This window comes from Ambystoma mexicanum, chromosome 7q (genome assembly GCF_040938575.1).
Source record: "Ambystoma mexicanum isolate Mex_15411 chromosome 7q, UKY_AmexF1_1, whole genome shotgun sequence".
NCBI classification, from domain to species: domain Eukaryota; kingdom Metazoa; phylum Chordata; class Amphibia; order Caudata; family Ambystomatidae; genus Ambystoma; species Ambystoma mexicanum.
In genome coordinates, this window is record NC_090941.1 from 910152323 (window position 1) to 910175214 (window position 22892).

At 45.6% G+C, this 22892-nt stretch overlaps 1 protein-coding gene across 6 annotated transcripts in view; it reads left to right on the forward strand.

Moving 5' to 3' along the window:
- Positions 1-22892, forward strand: part of DLG2 (discs large MAGUK scaffold protein 2) — a 5493568-nt gene that overhangs the window by 3339407 nt on the left and 2131269 nt on the right. For all 6 annotated transcript variants that reach the window (XM_069639853.1, XM_069639851.1, XM_069639850.1 and 3 more), the window contains one exon: positions 19121-19223. In XM_069639853.1, coding sequence (XP_069495954.1) covers positions 19121-19223 — 103 coding nt within the window. The remainder of the gene's footprint in view (positions 1-19120; positions 19224-22892) is intronic.

Consider the following 22892-nt stretch of genomic DNA (forward strand, 5'->3'; position numbering starts at 1 on the left):
TTGCAAGGCAACATCTTGCCTCCTCATCCAAACACTGTTAAGTGACTTCCATTCAGCACTCCAACTAAGTCAATGCCTAGTCTGGTTTGCCCAAGGGAAGCCCTTATTTATCTATTTTTATGACAAGTTCATAGATCTGGATGATAAACCCTTGTATAACGCCCCTCTCTTTGAATCCCCCTGACCTCACTGAGCCAAGAAGTACTTTTGTTTTGCAAATTAAAAGGTTTATTTGAAAAATTAAACAATATATATATCACACTTTTATGAATAAATTAATATTTGATAGCACACTTATGAATATGGTAGTGATCAACAATGGATAATATTACACTAGCACACTTCTTGAATTACTTAGGAGTTGGTATAGAAAGGATAAGGTAGCTGAGAATGCTTTTATGGTTTCAAGGAAATGCAAGGATGGAAAAGAATGCAGCACAGAAATAAACTGATATGGTTTCAACAAGAGATAATATGATCACTTTTTCTTTTGACAATCCACTCCCCCCCTATGCAATATAAAGAGATGGAAAATAGAGCACACAGTTTTCAGAAATACAATCAAAAGCAGTTCAGTCCCCCCTAGCAAGCTTAGAGCAACCGGTATGCTTTTAAACAGTCAAAAATACTTTTAAATGTGAGTTGCAATCAAGTAAAAAATATGCTAAAAATGATTTAATTCCCTATAGGAGATTCAGGGTAGGTGACAACTACTTTGAATTAGTTCAAGTCAACATTAGCAATGGTTGGATTCTGAGGCCTCTGGAAAGGATTCAGCTTGTGGACTAGGCCTTTCTGCTACAAAGTTCTGGAATCTGGAGTCTGGTTTTCTAAGTTCTGGTCTCTGAATATTGTCTGGATTTGAAGTCGTCCGGCAAAGTGCTTCGCAAGAAAGTGGAAAGAGAAGTCCCTACCTGGGTTTCAGTGGGTCTTTTTATGTCTTTTCAAAGTTGGTGGGAAGGCTGACTTTCTATGCCCAACCCTCTGAGGATCCTGATAGGCTATAGGATTCTCTGTCGCCTGACTGGGGAACTGAATTGTGAGTCATCCGGCATCCTTTTTATGGCATACAGAAAGAACACTCCCCTTGTAACTTTGCACAAAAATCTATTTTTGATTTAAATGCATATTTATCTATGTACATTTTTTTCCCAATATTATATGTCCAGTTAACATATTTTCTGTAGCGCCAAACCATCCGATCCCTGTCTTTGTAGGATGTTGTGTTCACTTCTGACAGAATTCTGACCTTTTCATCCAGAACACAACCTCTAAACTTTTCCAAAATTTACACAAATGTGTGCAAGGAATATGGGCATCAGATGATGAAGTGTCAGATATTTAACATGCATACATTTGGAGTAATACCCTATTTTCCGCTACTACCCCCCAGAACATACCACCGAGTCCTAACACCTCTTAAACTGTGCACAGAAAAATCACAGGAATCATGATATTATTGATATCATTTTGACAATTATGTACTATGAATTATCCATCTTTCTAAAATTATGCTCTGGAACAGAGGGGTGTGGTTTCCCAAAGCACATGGGGGATTTCTGGTTTGTCCACTTCCTCCAAGCTCAGCTGGCTCACAAAGGCAGTGCCCCTCCCATTTCCTTCCAAGAGGAAGCCATTTACGACCCCCTGATTTAGAAATTGCTTGGAGCAAAGGGAAGTTCATTGTTCCATTTTCCTCTAGTCCCAGGCGCCCCTCCCCTGATTCAATCAGAGAGGTGTGATCTCCTTTTGGTGGGGCAGCAGAATGCAGCCAGGCCTGTGAATGCAGTTGCTGGGCAAGTTTCAACTCCTGTCGGGGGTAGTTGCCGGGCAAAATTCAATCTCTTTAAGCCAGGCTTCAGCCAAATGTCACTTTTGCTCCAGTTTTTCTTCATTCAAATCAAACTTACAATTTTGACACATGCAGCTAGAACGCTAATTCTAAGTTCAAAACTATGACATTTAAACAGTTGCAACCTATGTGACACTCAAAAGTATGTCACTCATTTATTTTAAACATTTCGATTTTAGTGGCTTTAAGTCCAATTTCACTTAAGCTGCTGACATCCACAGCTCAGCCAGTTTTGTTATCAACATTATTTTAGGCTCTTCATCTTTCCAGATTTGGTATGCACACAAGACTTCATTCTACCAGACGTCTACTGGTGTTCAGTAAGATTTTTGAATATCTTGGAATGTTTGAAATAGGCATTTTGAGCTTGCATTTCAGAGAAACAAAGGTGATTTCAAAGCACTTTTTGAGCTAACAGGCACTACTGTTTTTCCTTTGGAACCACGTTTCACTCATGGTGCTTCTGGCCCATCACGCTCGCACTAGAGGGTGGCGGGTCAGGTGACCATTTTGGTGTGTGCAAAAACTGTGCGGTTTTCCTGGATTCTGGCGCAAATGTGGGCTTTTCGACCATCTTGGATTTTCTAAGCCCACAGCACCAAATGTTGTAGCATAATAATTCAAACGTGGGTCAAGACACCTGACAAGCCCCCCGGCCCGACTGCACTTTGATTTCGAGTCGAGGGGGAGTCGGGTCCAAAGGATGTTTTGATCCATGCGCTGGGATGTCCACATCATCTTCTGCCAATTCCGCAGATGGCACAGTTCAGCATCTTTTCCTCCATCAGGGTGGATCGATCGGTTCTCCTCGCCGGTCCTGATGGGAGTTTCAAGCGGTACCTCCGGCTCCTCGGATCTTTCCTCCCGGATCTTTGCTCCCGGTCCATGGGTCGTCCTTCTTGGGCAGTCTCCATGGTTTATCTCTCTCTCTTCTCACCTAGGATGACAAAACAAAAGCGGCAGAAACATATTCGTAGACATTTCCCCACCACTATTAATGGTGGGGCGAACATATACATTTTATACATCAGGAGACCTTTGCATTCAAGAATCATAGAATTTTATAGGCTATATGTGGAATATTTTAGGGTTGGACTTGTATTAATCTGGAGCTGCCCCCTCTGGGATTGCAGAGGACTCCTCCGGTTGCTGCAGAGTGTGCTTGGGATGGCAACACTTTAGCTGATTTATATGGACCAACTTGTCTTCCCCTTCCGCCAAACTACCCTTGGGGATGCGGATCTTGTAGGCGACTGGGGAGATCTTGTCTACAATTTCAAAAGGTCCCTTCCATGTAGGCAGACATTTCCACAGTTTGGCCTGGTTCCTTTGGAAATAGTATAGATAAACCCGGTCCCCTACATTGTATTCTTTGCTAGTAGTCTTCAAATCATAGTAAGTTTTCATGCTATCGGCTGATCTTTCTAGGTTTCGCTGAGCATATGCAAAAGCATGTTGGAGGTGTTTCCTTAAATTTTCAACATACTCATGCGTTGTGGAGGCATTGATCAAGGTTTGCTCTTGGGTCCTGTAGAGCAAATGCTGGGGAAGCACCATCCTGCGTCCAGTCATCAGCTCAAATGGTGACATTTTAGTTGCAGATGAAGGGGTAGATCGGATGGCCATTAAGACCAGAGGTAATCGGATATCCTAACTTGGCCCAGAATCTGCCACAAAGTTTTTTAATATGCTCACAATGGTTTGGTTGTAACGTTCTACTGCACCAGAAGAGGCTGGCCGGTAAGCAATGTGTAGCTTCCTTTTAACCCCCAGTATCTCCCACATCTTAGTCATTACTTCGCTGGTGAAATGGCTGCCTCTGTCTGACTCAATCCTTTGCGGTAGACCAAAACGGGAAAAGATGTGGTTGATCATCAGGGCAGCTGCTGTTTCTGCCTTGCAGTTTGGGGCCGGGAGACATTCCACCCATTTAGTAAATAAGCATGTCACTGTCAACATGTACTTATTCCCCCTAGAGGAGTGAATCACAGGCCCTATGTAGTCGACTTGCAAATCTGACCATGGCAGTGTCATCCCCTTCTTTTGGAGAGGCGCACAGTGTGTGAGGGTATGCTGCCTGAAATTGTGCACACACAAGACACCCCTTCAAGTATTGCTCCAGGTCCTGCCCCATGTGTGGCCAGTATGCAACCTCTCTTAAGATCTCAAGTGTTGTATGAAACCCCCTATGACCAGTGGTGGCCGCATCATGGGCGTGACTTAACATCAGGCTTCGGAATGAGGTAGGGACCACCCACTGATCATGGCCAGCTTGGGATTTCCTTACCACCAAACCGTCTTGGATTCGGAACATTTTTGGACATTTCATCAGCACTCTAAGGTCCTCTTTCCCAATGTAATCGGTATCCGTCAGGGGAAAGTTCTCAGGGTCCTCAATGTGTTTGTAAAACTTACCAATTATTGCATCCCCCTTCTGAGCCATAATCAAACCAGCATCTGGGGTCTCCTTACTCCATTGTGCAGTTGAAAGATCATTGTGAGCATTTGCCTGGGACCTAGTGATAGCAGTGAACTGGATTTCCCCCACAGGTACTCAGTCTCTATTAGATCCTCTTGGATTGCCCCGGTTTTGTCCAGCTGATCAGCTAAGTCATTTCCAGTTTTGTCTGGTCCCTCCACTTTGGAATGACCCTTGATTTTTTTCCAGTAGATGGTGATCCCATTCCAGGTGACCAGATCATCAATATTTTGGATTAACTTCCCATGTTTCAAGGGTTTGTTATTAGCACATAACATGCCTCTGGTGTTCCAGTTAACCAGCTGCTCCACTAACCCGTTCCGTACATAATCTGAATCTGTGATTATGACCAGTTTGTGGAGTTGATGTTGGACAGCTGTGAGGATGGCTTGATGCACAGCCATTAACTCTGCCACCTGACTACTTTGGGGACCAACCTTGTATCCAGTGGAGGGTTCTGGGGACTCATTCACCCATGCATTCCCTACGCCGGCCACAAGTTCTTTTTCCCCATTGTTGTCAACATGGTAAGACCATCCATCCACATAGACAGTGGGCACACTTGTCTTCTTCAAAGACTTTGGGCCTCATTACATGGACGGCGGTAAGGGTTAACGGCCATCGTTAATGGTACTGGTGACCGTTAACCCTTACTGCCTTACTACGAGGTCCCTTTGCGGGTTGGAGAATTTAACGCCTGCTTTTTGCAGGCGTTAAAAACCAACCCTCAAAGGGACCAGGGAGCTAATTACTGTACCCCAATTTGGGGTGCCATAATTAGCACCTTCCCCATTCCCATTATGCCCTATGGGACAAAAATGGGAATGGCGAAGGGCAATGGGGGAAGGGGGAATTACTGCCCCACCAACCTTGGAATAGGGCGGTAATCCCCCTTTCCACCAAGGCCGTGCCAGTATTTTACCGGCATGGACCAAGGTGCTAACAGCACCTTGGTCCACCACCGTCTGTGTAATGAGGCCCTTTGTGTGGGGAATTAAGGTATGCCTCCATGTTGTCCTTGATTTTTAGACTTTCGTCCTCGAGACAGTTTTCTCTGGCACAATCAAGCAAGTCAGCCATACCTTGGCGAGGGGCTCTTCTTGTTTTGGCCGTATCTGACCTCCACAGGAAAGCCTTGCATTGACAGAATCCAGGAAGTAATTCGGGAATTACTCACATTTCCGGCCCGGATTCTGTCACTTTGGAGATATTGCAGAGGCTGGTGTGGGGTCTCCACTATGATGTGTTCCCCCTGGATAAACGGGCGGTCATTTTTCAATGCCCTCTCACAATCGTTGAATTTTTCCTCCACAGAGGAAAAAGTTTTGCTCGCATAGGAGATTACCTTATTGACCTTGTCATGCTTTTGATATAATACTGCAGTCAAGCATGTATTAGAGAACCCTGTCTCCAAGAAAAAACTTGTTTCTGACAGGGTAAGCTAGGCAGGGCGCTTGTGAGAGGCTTCTTTTGAGCTGTCTCACTGCCTCGGTTTGTTCTGGACACCATTCCCACTTGACCCCCCCTTCAAGAGATGAATCAGAGGTCTGGTGATTTCTGCGTAGCCCTCAATGAACTTTCTGCTGTAATTAGTCAGTCCAAGGAGGCTCCTTAGTTCCCGCAGAGTTGTGGGATCTTTTAGTTTCTGAAGTGCTTCCACTTTCTTTTACTGGGGACAGAGACCTTGAGGAGTAATCTCATGCCCCAAGAAATTAACACGGGTTCTACACCACTGTGCTTTCTGAAAGGAAAGTTTTGCTCCGGCGGCCCTCAACTGTGTCAGAACATAACGGATCTCCGCTATGTGTTCCTCCACAGATGAACTTTTGATGAGGACATCATCTACATAAGCCAGGTTACCCCTCGCACCAAGGTCGGGCATGGCCTTGTGTATGAAAATGTTGAATTCATTGCCGGAGTTGAGGTATCCGAAGGGAGTTCGGGTCCATGTGTACTGCTGGCCCCCAAAGGTAAAAGTCAGTTTGTATTGGTCCTCCCTACTGACAGGCACGGTCCAGTATCCATTGGTCAGGTCTATTGCAGTGAATACCTGTGACCCCTGGATCTGGGCCAGCCCTTGGTCAATGTAGGGAAGAGGCCATCGGGAAGTATGGACCCGTTTGTTGAGCTCCCTAAGGTCGGTGCAGAGTTTCCACTGGCCATTTGGCTTCACTATTCCCAGCACCGGAATATTGAAGGTGCTGTGGAATGGACGGATTATTCCCCGGGACTCAAGGTTCTTAATTATTTCAGTAAGGGACTCCATGGATGCGAGAGGCAAGCAATATTGCTTCACAAACACTGGAGTCATGCCAGGGTCCGTGGGAATTGTTGTTGTTTGGATGTCGGTGCGACCACAGTCATATGAGTCTACCGCAAAGAGATCTTGGAAATCCAGGAAAACTTGTTTCAACTTTTGCTTCTGTTCCAGAGTCACACAGGCATCAGCTAGGTTGACTCTCTCTTCCACCATCTGCCTGAAGCCTGGAAAGACTTCTGGTTTTGCTATCTCAGCGGCCTCCTCCAGCTGGGTGGAGAAGTCCCTGGTCAGAGTGCTGATTTGGACTGGAGGCTTCAAGAGGGAAAGGCAGCCCTCATGGACCTGGAAAATCACCTCATCCCTTCTGAAGTCACAAGTCACATCTTCCTTACCATAAGGGCAGGAAGTGTACACCAGGAAGTTCCCCCCATGCCGGGTAAAGATCCTGTCTGGTGTTGTATTGTCATCCCTGTCACTGTCAAAACAGTCCTTGGGGATTGGTCCTAACAGTTCATTTCCTAAATCAATGGAAAAATGTCGGTCATCAACCGCCATTCCAATAATGGTGCCTGCGGCTAGAGTAGTACTCTTTAAGTCGCTGTTATCCACCTCTATTGGAATGGTGTCATGTTCTATGTTGACTAATGGTGTTGGGTTTACCCCCAACCCTTGCTGTTGGAGAGAAGCATTTAGATGAATATAAGCATCAGAGTTCTTCAATTGTTGTCCTCTTTTAACTTTCACTTCCAGGGAGAATTGTTGGGTCCTTTCTGGGATGGAAACTTCCTCTTTAATCTGAATTTCAACTGCGTAAGGTAGCAATTGAGCTGACCTAAATGCTTTTTCTGGATCATCAAAGCCCATGGGATTATCTGCTAATCGGGACCAAGCTTTGAAGTTTATTAGGTCCAAACTAATGGCAAAGCGAATGAGAATATCACTGCCTATGTAAGAGGTGGCAGTGACATCTCGCACGACCCAACAATTATGAACTATGCTCTTGTGGCCAATGGAGATTTTGAGCATACACCTGCTTGGCAGGAGATGTTTGGAGTTGGGAGCGTCCAGGTCCATTTCCCATTTGTCTATCAGTTTGAATGTGGGAATGGCTGGGTCTTTTGGGAGTTGGCGGAACATGGCTTGGCTGATGAAGCTCTTACCGTTGTTCACACACATTCGGGCGAGAACAGAGTCCTTCCCATCATTTAACTGAACAGGGATGAACAACTGTTCTCCAATTTGCTGAGTATCAGCCAGGCTCTGAGTTGATTTCACATCTTTCTGGACTATTGGAGTGGGAATGTCTGATTGTGGATTAGTAAAGAATTTCAGAGTGTTTCCTTCCAGTGTGGAATACCACCTTAAACTGGAAGGAAGGTTGATTTTCAGAAATAGAGAGGACCCCCCATCACCAGTATGTTGTCCTACTGCTATTACTGTCACGTCTGGAATTTGGTTGTTCTGGAAGTGAAATTCTACTTGGTCAGATTTTTGTTCAACCATGTGGCAGGTGCCGTTTAAACTAACATGGTTGATGCTCTGTTTTAATTTTATTGGTCGGCTAGTCTGGGTCCAGACAACCTTGTTTACGCAATCTATTGGGGGTGACAACCTTCTCAGGAGGTCATTCCCTAATAAACAAGGGGTGGCCTCTTGAGTCACTACTATGACCAGGTGTTTCACCTTGTGTCGCCCAATTTAAATGTCAAAATCCGCAGTCGCCTAGACAAGAATTTACTTCCCGTCAAAGTTCTGAAGTTGTCCAGGAAGAGAGGTGAGAGGAATACGGTAATTCTCCCCCCTTCCTGCATTTAGTTCATCAAAGGCCCTTTTGGACAGAAAGGTAGCTTGGGATCCAGTGTCCACCAGTGCCAAAATTGTACCCTGCCCCTGTACTTGTACCGGGGCATAGTATCTTCCCTCCTTCTCCTCAAGGGGGCACAGATAATGCACATTTTTGGACAACTGGTGGGCTAATTTTTTAGTTTTGGACATTGCGAGAGAAGAGATTTGGGCAGAATTCTGTGGAGAGTCATGGGAATCTGCAAGAAAAAGTTGGCAACTGGAAATCAGAGCCATTGTGGATTTCCCTGGTTCCGGGTCTGGTCCACCCCCCCCTTTTTGGAGGCAGTCACCAGGATGGGTTTGAACCAGGGGATTTTGATGCTGTTGGTTCTGGGATGAGATGATGGGCAGCGCTAGATCAGTCCCCACATCTACCCAGTCTGGATTTGGATCCCTTGGGACCCATTTTTCTTTGGGAGGAGTTCCCCCGTCTCTGAAGGAGAAGATCCTTTTCCCAGGATCCTCTGAGGATCCCTCTCCCTCAAATTGGAAGATCTGTACCTCCTCCACAAAATGGGTCTGTTTGGGTCCTTTGTTTCTCCTACCTCCTCTCTGCTCCTTGGGTGGCAGACTTTCAGGGGTAGGAGATTTTGTTACCGGTTCCTGGGTTTCCAGGGACTGTTTACAAGTGGGGAAGGAAGCTTCCTCCAAGGCTTTACACCCCCCTTCCCCTTGTGCCTCCTCCCTGGGAACCGGTGGGTTCACGGGGTGCTGCCCCCGTCATTGTTCTGGAGCACCAGGCCCAGAGTTTGGGGCATTCTGTGCCAGCATGCTCATCTGAGGGTTCTGTTGAGCCCTCAGTATGTGACCCAGATCCCGTGCCATATTTTGGACCTGGCGCTCTAACTGTCAAACCCGCTCAGGCTGATACGGGGTTCTATTTTCTCCCCTGGGCTTATTCCGGGAAGGGTAGCTATCCCTTCTCTAGTAGTACCCCGGGTTGGGAAGATTTGGGTACCCCTCCACCCTTGGCCTCCCCTCTCCCGGATTAGGTGGTCTGGGCTCAGGGAATGGGGGAAAGAAGGATGGATGATTTTGGGAGTGGAAATTGGGTGGATACCTGGGAAAAAAGTTCTGCCCAGGGTTTGGTGAATTTCTGCCCTCCTGTGGGAAGTTTGGAGGGAAGTTCCCTGGGTTAGGCGCTTGGCTGGACCCCCCCCTTGGGCTGGAGGAGTCCACACATAACCCAGGATTATGTAACGGGGACTTACATAATCAGGGGAGTGAGGGATCCCTTTTGTGGGACTACCTCCTTGACTCACTGTTTGTGACTGGGCCGAGGGCCTTCTGGACTTAGAATTATTCGGTGCAGGCAGGTTTTTAGGCCCTCCCATCTTCAAATCTAAAATGAGGGCAACCTTTACCTCTGCCACCTTAGCAGCAGCAGGGGTGCTGGTTGATTTGGGGCTTTTCTAGGCATTATTTTTATTTTCTATGGGCTTCTGCACCTCATAGATCCGGGTAGCCTGTTCATTGAACCAGTCTAGTGACCTTTTCTCGTGAAAATCTCTCACTAGCTGGGTCATTATGTATTTGGGTAAGGCATGGAAAAACGCATTTACAAACACTTTACTGTCCATGCGCACCCTTTTGGTAGTCTGCGCAAAGGCACGCTTCAATTCCTGCACAAATTCTTGTGGGGCCTGATCCTCCCCACATTGCAAATCGTAGGCTGCCTTGCGAGCCTCTTGGGGATTTCTGTGAACAGAAAAATGTTTCAAGATGGCCGCCCTATATGTGGACCATCTTGAATGGTTTTGGTCCTGCAGCCCCGCAAAGAAACTGGAGTATTCTCGGGAGAATGTCCATTTTACATACTGGATGCAGCTACTGCTGTCTTTCAAATGGAAAGTCTCCATCATTTGCTCGTAAAGATCCAAGTGTTCCCAAACAGAATACTTGGCGTTCTTGTGATAAGGGGTGATGACACTCCTTATTGCCTTAATCTGTTTTAAGGGGTCCTTAAGCAAGGCCCTTTTTGCGTTATTGGCCTTTTTGGTTCGAGTAACCCTGGTCCATTCATCCTCTGACTCAGAAGCACTGCTCCCAGAGGTGCCTGTCTGATCTTCCAGGTTTTCCCAGATTCTGCGAGCCTGGGAATGGCTGGCAGAATGTGAGGACCTGGTCTCCTGTGTTCTGTGATGCTCAGAGGAGGCTTCAGATTCCTCCTTGCTGCCAGGATTTGATGAGTACCCCCCCACTGACCTAACTGGGCAGAGGTTTTCAGGATGCCCTTAGTGGGCCTACTCTCCTGGGGTTCCCCACTAAATTGCATTGTACTTAGGTGCCCATATCCGGATGCCCGCCCATCCATTCCTGGGAGGTACTGGCCTATGAGCCCCATACTTTTGGCTGGATAGTAATCTGCCATCCCCGTGGCCCTGGGCTCATGTGCGCCATGGGCCATGGGGGTGGCAGAGTCCAAGGACTGGGAGAGATGAAGGCCTCTGGAACTAGGGCTCCTAAGGTTATTCTCAGGTGTTTCCCTTTCCCAGCAAACCTCATCTCTATCAGCCCCGGCTCCCTGTTGCCATGCAAGAGCCTGTGCTTTCAGTTCCTCAGTTAAGGCCTTACTAGACTCTATCAGTCTCTCCTGCATGGCTACCTGTTGCTGGAGCCTATCATTGTGCTGACAGAGAACCTCATTTTCTCTCTGTGCCTCCTGGTTGGTCCTGGAGTACTGGGCCAGTCTTTGCTGCAGGAGGGTTACCTCCTGAGTGCCATCCCTATTGGCCTGCTCCTTTCTTGCCAGAGCATCTTCCACCCTCCTGGTGTTCTCTAACAAGATCTGATGCTCTTTTTGGAGGTCACTCAGTCCCTGGAGGGCCAAGTGATTTTCTTCATTTTTTTCTTTTAATCGGCAGACTTCCTGGCCTAAGGTGTCCCTTTCCTGACTAAGAGCCTGCATCTGTGCCGCCAGGTCGTCCCTCTGCCTTTGAAAGGCACCAGCTTTCTGGCGCTCTTCCTCAAATTCTGTCTGGGTATCCAGGTCTTTCAGAATCAGTTTGTTGCTCTCTGTCTTCACTCTATCTAGATGACTTTGCAGGGTGGCTACCTGCTCTGTGCATGCCCTGTTGAAGTCTAGTTGTTGCTCCAGCTTTTTCTGGCTTTGTAGTAGGGAGTTCAAACCTTCTTGGTACTCCTTCTGCAAGGCCAGAAATCTGGTCTCCTGGTCATACTTTTCCTGTTGCAGGATACCCATATCCTCTTTTATTTTAATGATATACTGCCTACTATCATTTTCTGACTCCTGGCTCCTCTGCAGCCTTTGCTTGGAGGAGACCAGGTCAGATTGGGCCTTCTCTAATGCCATCAGTTGCCTATTTGCCAGATCTTGGTCTTCAGCACATTTGGCCTGTATGGCTCCCATATATAAATATGCCACTACCCTGGCAATCTTGTTGTGCTCATCCTTGGCCTTAGGGGCCATATATAGTTCACTCAGGGCCACTGATCTCTCCATATATCTGACCCAGTTACAGTGACCTGTTGCGCGATTGCCTGCAACCACACATTCTGGTCCTGTTCCGTCCATTCGGCTCTCACAAATAGCTTATGTAAGAGGTGCTCTCTGGCTATTTTGATATCTACCAAGGTTGTCATTCTGGAAATTGATTTCCTTCCTGATTTACAGTCTTTTATTTTGCAAAACAGACCGTCTCCTTAGAGCGTCCTTCTTTTGAGAGGCACTTTTACAATATAACACGGCGTGGCGATCCAACAGGATTTATGTATCCTGTCAGTTAGCACACTGTATTAAGCTGCACAAGTGGCAGGTCTAATCCAGATGTCCCGGCTCGAGCCCCCACTCTGTTAAGTGACTTCAATTCAGCACTCCAACTTGGTCAATGCCTAGTCTGGTATGCCCAAGGGAAGCTCTTATTTATCTATTTTTATGACAAGTTCATAGTTCTGGATGATAAGCCCTTGTATAACACAACTCTCTTTGAATCCCCCTGACCTCACTGAGCCAAGAAGTAAGTTTGTTTTACAAATTAAAAGGTTTATTTGAAAATTTAAACTATATATATATATGTATATATATATCACACTTTTATGAATAAATGAATATTTCATAGCACACTTATGAATATGACAGTGATCAACAATGGATAATATTACACTAGCACACTTCTTGAATTACTTAGGAGTTGGTATAGAAAGGATAAGGTAGCTGAGAATGCGTTTATGGTTTCAAGGAAATGCAAGGATGGAAAAGAATGCAGCACAGAAATAAACTTATATGGTTTCAACAAGAGATAATATGATCACTTTTTCTTTTGACAATCCACTCCCCCCCTATGCAATATAAAGAGATGGAAAAGCGAGCACACAGTTTTCAGGAATACAATCAAAAGCAGTTCAGTTCCCCCCTAGCAAGCTTAGAGCAACCGGTATGCTTTTAAACAGTCAAAAATACTTTTAAATGTGAGTTGCAATCAAGTGAAAAATATGATAATAATGATTTTACTTCCCTATAGGAGATTCAGGGTAGATGACAGCTACTTTGAATTAGTTCAAGTCAACACTAGCAATGATTCATGAGGGGTTATCAGGTTGAAAACGAATTTTAGCAATGCAAGCAAGAGACAGCTATTTTTTAACATGTGGTGAGATTGAGCTAGTTTTCAATTTTCGGCACTTTTTCCGAGTGCGTAAAGCACAATTACGGAAAAACTATAAGAAAGTATATAGAAAGTGATGGATCTTAGCTTTAAAATGAAAGTTAAATCTCGTTCCTAGCACACGCGGTTCAAAAGATACGGACGATTTTGTGGAGGTAAATTTTCAGAAATAAAGTAAGATTCAAAATGGCAAATTACACTTTCACTGGTTTGAATGGACACACAATTTCTATGCAGTTCTAAATAGGTGGAAATGGTTTGAATTAGATTATTTAGATGTTGTGTTCACTTCTGGCAGAATTCTGCCCTTTTCATCCAGAACACAACCTCTAAACCTTTCCAGAATTTACACAAATGTGCGCAAGGAATAAGGGCATCAGATGATGTAGTGTCAGATTTTTACCATACATACATTTGGAGTAATACTCTATTTTCTGTTGCTACCCCCAGAACATACCACAGAGTCCTAACACCTCTTACAATGTGCACAGAAAAATCACAGGAATCATGATACTATTGATATAATTTTGACAATTATGTACTATGAATTATCCATCTTTCTAAAATGATGCTCTGGCCCAGAGGGGTGTGGTTTCCCAAAGCACATGGGTGAAATCTGGTTTGTCCACTTCCTCCAAGCTCAGCTGGCTCACAGAGGCAGTGCCCCTCCCATTTCCTTCCAAGAGGAAGCCATTTACGACCCCCAAATTGATTGGAGCAAAGGGAAGTTCATTGTTCCATTTTCCTCTAGTCCCAGGCGCCCCTCCTCTGATTCAATCAGAGAGGTGTGATCTCCTTTCGGTGGGGCAGCAGAATGCAGCCAGGCCTGTGAATGCAGTTGCTGGGCAAGTTTCAACTCCTGTCGGGGGTAGTTGCCGGGCAAAATTCAATCTCTTTAAGCCAGGCTTCAGCCAAATGTCACTTTTGCTCCAGTTTTTCTTAATTCAAATCAAACTTACAATTTTGACACATGCAGCTAGAACGCTGATTCTAAGTTCAAAACTATGACATTTAAACAGTTGCAACCTATGTGACACTCAAAAGTAGGTCACTCATTTATTTTAAACATTTCGATTTTAGTGGCTTTAAGTCCAATTTCACTTAAGCTGTTGACATCCACAGCTCAGCCAGTTTTGTTAGGAACATTATTTTAGGCTCTTAATCTTTCCAGATTTGGTATGCACACAAACTGGTGTTCAGTAAGATTTTTGAATATCTTGCAATGTTTGAAATAGGCATTTTGAGCTTGTATTTCAGAGAAACAAAGGTGATTTCAAAGAGCTTTTTGAGCTAACAGGCACTGCTGTTTTTCCTTTGGCACCACGTTTCACTCATGACGCTTCTGGCCCATCACACTCGCACTGGTGTGCGCAAAAACTGCGCGTATTCCTGGATTCTGGCGCAAATGTGGGCTTTTCGGCCATCTTGGATTTTCTAAGCCCACAGCACCAAATGTTGTAGCATAGTATTTCAAACGTGGGTCAAGACACCTGACAACACTAGCTCCCTTCTTTCCTCTCTCTCTCTCTCTGGCCGCTCACTCTGGGCCCTCTTCCTGCTCCTACCTGTGAGGCTAAGAACCTTTGGGTCATCTTCGACTCCACCCTCTCATTCTCTCCTCACATCTCTGACGTCTCTAAGAAGTAAAACTATGAACTGCACCTCCTCAGAGGTATTCTTCCTTTCCTCACCTTCCCCCAGAAGCTCACTGTCTCCAGAGCTCTGCTCCTCTCTAGGCTGGATTATTGTAACAGCCTCTTTCTAAATCTTCCTGCCTTTACTCTCTGACCTCTCCAAGTTATCCAGAACAGAACTGCAAGACTTGTACTTGGCCTCAAGCTCAGGGATTGTATCTCTCCAGCTCTGAAAGTTCAAGTTCAAGAGCCTCTGACTCATCCGCAAGGCATTCTAGGGTCTGGGACCGCACTACCTCCAACTCTCTCTTCCTAAACATCTCCCCTCTCAAGCTCTCTGCTCACCCACTTCCAACTCTCTGAGGGTCATGTCGCTTTGCCAAGCAGAGAGTTGGGTGCAGATCTTTATCCTCGGCTGGGGCCTCCCTCTGGAACAGCCTCCAGGCCTCTCTTAAACTTGAGCAGAACCATCTCCAGTTCTGGAAGCAACATTAGGCCTTCCTCTTGGCTTCCGCTTTCTCCCTTCCTCTCCCCTGCTGATTCCCGACTGCTCTATGAATTGGCCACCTGGAAAACTTCTGAACTCAGACCCAGGCTCCTGCATGTCCAGTTGCACCTCGCAATGCCTCCCGGCTCCCTTAGCACTTGTGGTCTTTATCTGCAACCCTACAGTCTGTTCTCTCTGCACTTATGAGCCACCCAATGGCTGCACTTCTTGATTTACATCCACTGAGCCACACGCTGGCTGCACTTTTGAGTTACCTGCATTTCTCTCTCTACCCGCCCCTACAGCACTTCCTCTTCCCTGCTCTTGCGCGATCTGAATGACACAAGGCCCAGTAAGATTGTTGTTTTGTCCTCCCTATGTTGCCCCCTCCTTGTCTTGTCGCACCTAGAAACACTTGTGTACAGGCGCGTTATAAATGCCATATCATGTAGCATTCTTCCATGCAACATCCTTTGACACTTTCAGTGAGAGGGTACATTCTGTATGGATGTCTGAGTGCATAGCATTTCTCATACACTGGATGTGGTATGGAAACAATGCAGGGGGTCCCATTTATAGCTCTTCTCCGACTGTTCCAGTATGACGGCGGTGAGGGGGCGAGAATTGGCGAGGTAGTATCTACCTGCTTCGCTAGATTGTATTGTACATGTCACTCTACAATGAACTAAAGAGCACAGTGTGGTGCAGCCAGAGCCTCTGCACAGTGTCCACAGCCTTTAAACCAATGAACAGCTAAGAGAATGGCCACTCACCTACAGTCCACTCCTGTCTGCACTGTAGACTGTCTGGTGATTGTCGAACCCCCTTCCCAATTACAGTCCTAGGCAACCACAGCACTTTGCACGCAGGTACGAGGTCACTCACTGGGACGCAGGGTCTTGTATCAGGTCAAATATTCTGTTTCATGTTTTCCAAAGACAAGTATTGTACTCTGCTCCAGTAGGTCAGTTCCTGAAGTACTCATGCGCATGCCACTTCTGTCATGTGCAGTAAGCTAAGATTGTGTAGGTGGCATACCTTAGTTAAGTTGCTGATTTGAAGTTAATGAGAGGGTAGTGGCGAAGGGTACTTCAAAATTCCTTACCTTTATAACCGAACCGGAGTAGTGAGAGCACTAAAATGGGTCAACAGTCAAATGGTAAATGGAACCTCTCTCTTAGGCCGTAGAGCAGGAACTTGCTTTCAGAACCAGACAGCATTCATGGCCAGTTTACTCTCATTCACACAATCATGACTGATTGATTGTGCAAGCATCACTGCATGCTTGGCATAGCAATCTGAATGATGCAATAAGGGATGGACGCAGACTTGTGTATACTTGCAAGTGCCATGACGTCATGGGAAGAGGACTGATATTTGAGCTGTGTTGAAAACAACAGGGGAAGTAAGAGAATTAAAACAGACAATTTCTATACAGAAAGAGTGGCCATGAACAATTGATTTGAGTTACTGAAAAGCTCCACCTCCAATCCTGATACAAGTTTTGAATCTGTGTAAAGTCGCTCACATAATGTGTCCCCTCCAGGTCAAATAGGCTAATGGCACATTTAATGGTCGTTATCAAGGGATAAGCATTCACGTATTGAACTAAAAAGGGGGGCTTACATCCGAATCTTCCCTTAATCATCATAGTCCCACATTGTGATATCGGGTGAATTGACTTGCAATTATTTGTAAAATTCCCAACTTTTGGGGTTCTGTTTCTCTTACCCTGTGTGTAGACTGCTTTCCAAGTGAAATATTTGCCAATTTTATTTGATTTCTATGGAATGCAGAGTTTAAAATAGTGCTTGGCCTTGGAAAACAAATTAGTGAGAGAACACTTGTGTGTATTTCTAAAAACACAGTTAAAAAGCGAACAAATCGAGTTTGCTCGGTAAATTCTACTGTACACTTGACATAGAGTTTTGCAGTTTTTGAAGCTCCATCCACAGTATAGAGTATATCTTAGTCCTCTTCCTTGGTTTATAAGAGGATCAAATGGTAGCCTGTAATCAAGTTCCTGGTTTGTCACTTGTATTAATAAGTCACAAAAATCCTACCGGTTTCAGTGGTGAGTTATTATTAGACCACTTTCATCAGGGCTATCGTAGAATAGCACTGGGTAGTGTGCTGTCTTCTAATTGAATTGCAGCATCTAAAATTGCCGTTTTCAGGAGGCCCCACCCTCGTGTTTAGAAATTCCCACAAATAGCGGTCCATCTGGGTAGGAAAGCTAACATTTTGCTTCTACGGCGGTGCTCTCAAAAGTGCATTCCAGGGAACCTTGCGTGTCCCTTCAGTGCCTCTTAGTGACATGGCGCTGGTCTGCAAGGCGCCCCAAAAGTTGGAAATTTTACAAATAATTGCAAGTCAATTCACCCGATATCACAATGTTATCAAGGGATGACATGACCTCATGTTTGCGTCATTCTTGTTTTCCAGTAACAAACGCAAGCCACATTAAGGAAATATATGCAGACTTGCCCACCAACAGACTTGCCACTTAATAAGAGTGATCATGTTTGCTTTACCTTTGATTGCCAATACAAATGTCATTCCCTGGCTGCACAAATAACCCCTCTTCCATCGCCCCTACCCGTACAATCGCAGGCTGGCTCCTTCATTCATTTCTATCATACACATGTGCATTCACACATACATTCCTTACACTCATGCACAACAGATATTCTTGTTCATTGGCGCACCCACAGGTACTAACCCCATCAGGCATGCCTACACGAATTCATGTAAACATGCATTCATGCATAAATACATGTATTATCTTACCTGCAGCCATAGTCGGTGCACCGCCTTCCACTATATCCTTCCTGCTCCGCTGCAGCACAGAAAGGAATGAGGAAACATGTTCCTCGCAGGCGCATCCCTGGTTCCTTTGTGCATGTGCGGTGGAGCTGGAGTGTCTCCATCCCACCAACCAAGAGGACCTAAATCTGCTGGGAGATGCCAGAGCACCCCTTATGAACGTTTGGACCTGCAGTGCCCCAGCCTGTATCCGTAGGGGGTCGTGCAAGGCGGGGGAAGCAAAATGCCGTAGGTTTTCATTGGCCTATCAGGCATGCACGCTGGGGAACTTAAACTGTCAAAGCGAAATGACGTTTCCCTTTGACAGTTAAAGCCAGCCTGGTATCACTTGAGAGCGCTTTTGGTGGCTTTGGCTTATCCAAAATGAATGACAATGACGAGTCAGTGCCCCGGTGGCCATTATGGATTATCCCCCATGTAATTAGAACATTGGTTTAAGGGTACTTGCTTATAGGATCAGTTTTACCAGCAAGTACTGTTGGCCAATTTTTTTATCTCAGTCTCTTGGCATTTGAGACATTGGGCCCAATTCATGGAATATTTGCCCAGTTCAAAGTGAATTTGCACTGCAGAAAAGTGGCTTTGCACTGTCAACACAAACCCTGATTCGTGGAACTGTGCAAAGTGTATTTTTGCAGTGCAAAGTCTGTGCAAAGACAGCACAGTTCAAAATGACTTTGCCCAGACTTTGCATGGGAAAAATACACTTTGCACGGTTCCAGGAATCAGGGTTTTTATCGGCAGTGCAAAGTTACTTTTCAGCAGTGCAAAGTCACTTTGAACCGGGCAACTATTCCATGAATCGGGCCCTTTATTGGTCCATCTACTGCAATTTTGAGAACCCCATCAGTGATTTCTCTCGTGCCGAATGGGAAACCACTGTTCCCTTTTATCTGAGTTACAGTTGTCCCTTGTCTGTCAAAAAGACTCAACCTGCATGGATCCTATTTGGGAACAGTTTGCATGTAAATGACTAACTCTCGGAATAATGCGCGTCGGCAGCGTACTTTGTCACCTCCAGCTTCCAGTGAGCCGTGCGAACGGTGTATCGATCTGTGTACTCCTGAAAGCACCCACTGATTGATACTTCTCGGCTTGTGTTTCTTCCGCAGGTAAACGGCATTGATCTGCGAGGCGCAACCCACGAGCAGGCCGCCGCAGCACTGAAGGGCGCGGGGCAGACAGTGGCCATGATAGCACAGTATCAGCCGGACGGTAAGTGGAAGGCTTTGAAAGGCTTCGACGAGCACCGTCGCACCCAATGTAATGAAGGCACAGCTCTAACTTCCTGGAATGATTACAGCCAATCCAAGACGTGTTGTTTGCGAGAGTGTGCATCTGACGTATATTCAATAGGAGACATATTGATTGGCTCGATTCCCAGCGAGGGGTATTTCTGAGAACAGATTGTGATACATAAGGGGTCCAGCTGCAGATGACTCGTTTACATTTCTTGCCAGTGTATGCAAGCCCCCCTGTGCACATATCAGACTATGAAGATTACAGCAGAGTCATGGGTAGTAATCAGCATATGATGATTGGCGCCAATGTAGGTTTCTTGTGTTCCTTGATAAGGCACATTTCAGACAAGATGACAGGATATGTTATAATTCCTGTTGATCAGAGCTGTTGAGTGGCACATGACGTACCGGAGAGCAGTGGATCTCTTCTAAAAGGTGGAGATGGCTAACACAAGTAAATGCAAAAAATAAAAATAAAAAAAACTTGTAAAGGCCACTGTGTATTGCTCATTTCATCTGCCCAAATATCTCTCTCTAGCACCTTCTCCTGTTTCTCTCCCCCTCGATCTCTCCTCTATTTCAATCTATATCTAGGTTACTCTATATTTGTTTCTACCTCCCGGTCCCTCCACCCCCCGCATATCTTTCTCTCTCTCACACACACAGTGGGGTTTCTATCTCTCGCTGTCATCTCTCCCTCATGATATCATAGGTTATTTATAACACGCTTAATTCCGAGAGGTTTCTAAGCGCAGAACCGGGGATCAAACCTGTGTTGCTCCGTGTCATCTTGCTATCTTGCTTCCATGGCGAGCACATTGCCCCTGAGCTATCCCCCGAGACTTTCAATTACTTTCAACTCACTCTCCTATGGCTCTCTTTTGCTGTGGGAATTTCCATAGGCAGGGTTCTTGTCCCACAATGTTACATTGCTTGGAAGGATGTCTCCCCACTTCATCCCCACCCCCCTTTTTTCTTGCCACTGACTCCTTTCCCTGCCCTGATGGGCCTGTTGATGTGTTGTTTTGTATGCAATGTGGGTCTCCACTTCACCCTGACCTGCTTGCCATTTGCCTATGCACAGCCCACTTTTCCACTCTTCTCCCATCCCCTTCAGAAGCCCTCCTACACTCCCCCTACTTGCCCCCACTCTTCTAGCACCTTGTATGACTCCATTCCTTCCTTTTTCTCTGTCGTCCTTTCTTTCTCCTGCTTCTTTCTTCTCTTCTCTTACTGACTACTCCTGTTTCCTACCCACATTACGCCATGCCCCTCTTCTCTCGTGCTCTCTCTCGCCATCTATCTCCCATCTCAACCTCTGGTTCTGCCTCGCATAGTCCTTCCCATTCATCTCTCTATCTCTCTATGCCTGCAGTCCTGGGACATGTGAAACGGGGGTCTGGCTGGAAGCGTGCATACCTGGAAGAAGCGGGGACCATAGTGGTGGCCTCAGAGGACGCAGTAACTTGGCCACGCCCATACTGGGGTCATAAACAACCGTGTGTAGCCCTGACAATGTTGGAAAACCTTTGTGTAGCGTTGTTTGTCGGTTCTGAATTGTGGGCTTAATGCTCTTGCCCGTTTTCTTAGACCATGGCCCCTACGAGTATATATATTTTTCAATTAGTCGCGTTGCTGCTGTATCACCGAGTAATTCAATTCAACAAATGCATCATTGTATTAATGTGCTACTATGCTTCAAATCTCGTCAAAGGCTGATGAATAAATATGCAGTAATTAAAAATGAAGGTATATTCAAATAGCTACACATGTGCATCGGTCTGGAGACGGAGTGACCCCAAAATGCTCTTCGCTATTTTCAGGTGAACATTGAGTATGTGCTCCTGCTGATCCAAATGGCCAATATTGCACATTAACAGAGGGCTACCCCACGGGGGCGGGCGGTGGTGGTGGTTGGAGAGGGGGGGGGATAGAGAGAGAGAGAGAGAGAGAGTGTGCGCGGGCTTGTGCTTTTTTCATAGGAGCTGTACCATCTTTCCTATAATAATCAAGTCGTTCCATCCTTGAAATGAACAGCAAGCCATCGGTTTCAAAAGTAGCTTTGGTGCAGTTTGATAACAGTGTACACCTTATTGTAATGATTGTGAACAAAAATGCAGAGATTAGCAGTATCAGTCACAGTAAACACTAGATAGCTATTAACATTGCATGTGCCAATTAGGGGGGGCAGTGGAAGGTGAACCCATTGGGTAAGAAATGGCACGTCTTACAATTGGGGTTATCTGCCAGGTGATATTGTAGACCCTTATCATTAAGCATTGTAATTGTGAAGTAGAATGTTGCACCACATGTGTATCAGAGTGAACGTTTGTCCTAGTGAAGCAAGATATCACAGTAAAACATTTGTAAAATGTTTCACAACGGCACTGTGCAGATGAAGCATTTATATAATGCGGGCCAGGTCTTCTCTGAACACAGATCTATCCCATCTGGAGAAGCTCTTTCACTGTCCGTTCTCTACTGACTGATAACCTCTAAAGTAAGTCATTGGGCCTCATTACGACTCAGGCGGTAAGGGGTTTACGGCGGCGTAAACAGCGCCGACCCTTACCGCCTGATTCCGAGGTCCCTTAGCGCCATGGAGGTTTTAACACCTGCTTTTAGCAGGTGTTAAAATCCATGGCGCTAAGGGACCTTGATGTTAATTACGCCACCGTAATTTACGGTGGCGTAATTAACGCCTTCCCCACTCCCATTATGCCCTATGGGGCAAAAATGGGAATGGGGAAGGGTAAATGGGGATTGGGGACTTACCGCCCCGCCAACCTCGGAATGGGGCGGTAAGTCCGCCAACCACCATGGCGTAAACGTAGTTTACGCCATGGTGGTAAAGGTACGACCCAGGCGGTAACTTACCGCCTGGGTCGTAATGAGGCCCATTCACTTTTTCTTCACAATTTGGAATCAGTTAGGTTTTAAAAAGTTTAGTTAGGAATTTGATTGTTTTTCAGTACTTGTTTGTTGTTTGACTTAACAAAAAGCAACTCTCACAAAGTGGCGAGGATATTTTTAAAATTCTTCTGTGAAACAATGGGTAAAAATCAGCACAGTTTACAATTAGTTTTGTGAGGAAACACAATAATGAAAAGTCCACTAGTTATCAACTAACCAGTACTTCACAGGAACATTTTCCAATTCCCTTTTCCTTTTCATGATGCCTTGGCCCAAAATGTATGACAATACTGTGCCAGTGTAAAAGAATGTTCATGCTGGCTGTGTCCATACACGTCCTTGCCGACTTAAATATATGCGAGTATCACCTTGTAAGAACATTCTCCTGTGGGCTTTGCCCATAATGCCAGTAACAAATGCTGTACCACCAAAGGAAATCATGTCCACAATGGCTGCACTAAGGCCAGTATGAACACATAGGAACGTTCATCATGTTGGCTCTGTCAATAATACCAGTAAAATGCTATGCTGCCATAAGAAAACATGTCCATTCTGGCTGATCCAATGAAGGCCAGCCCGCATAAGAACACCCATCATGTTGGCTCTGCTAATGATGGCAGAAACCACAAATGCAAGCCAGAATGTCCACATAAGAAAACTCATCATGTTGGCTTTGCTATAATGTCATTAAAAAAATGGAATGCAAAAAGAAGAAAGCAAAATACCAATA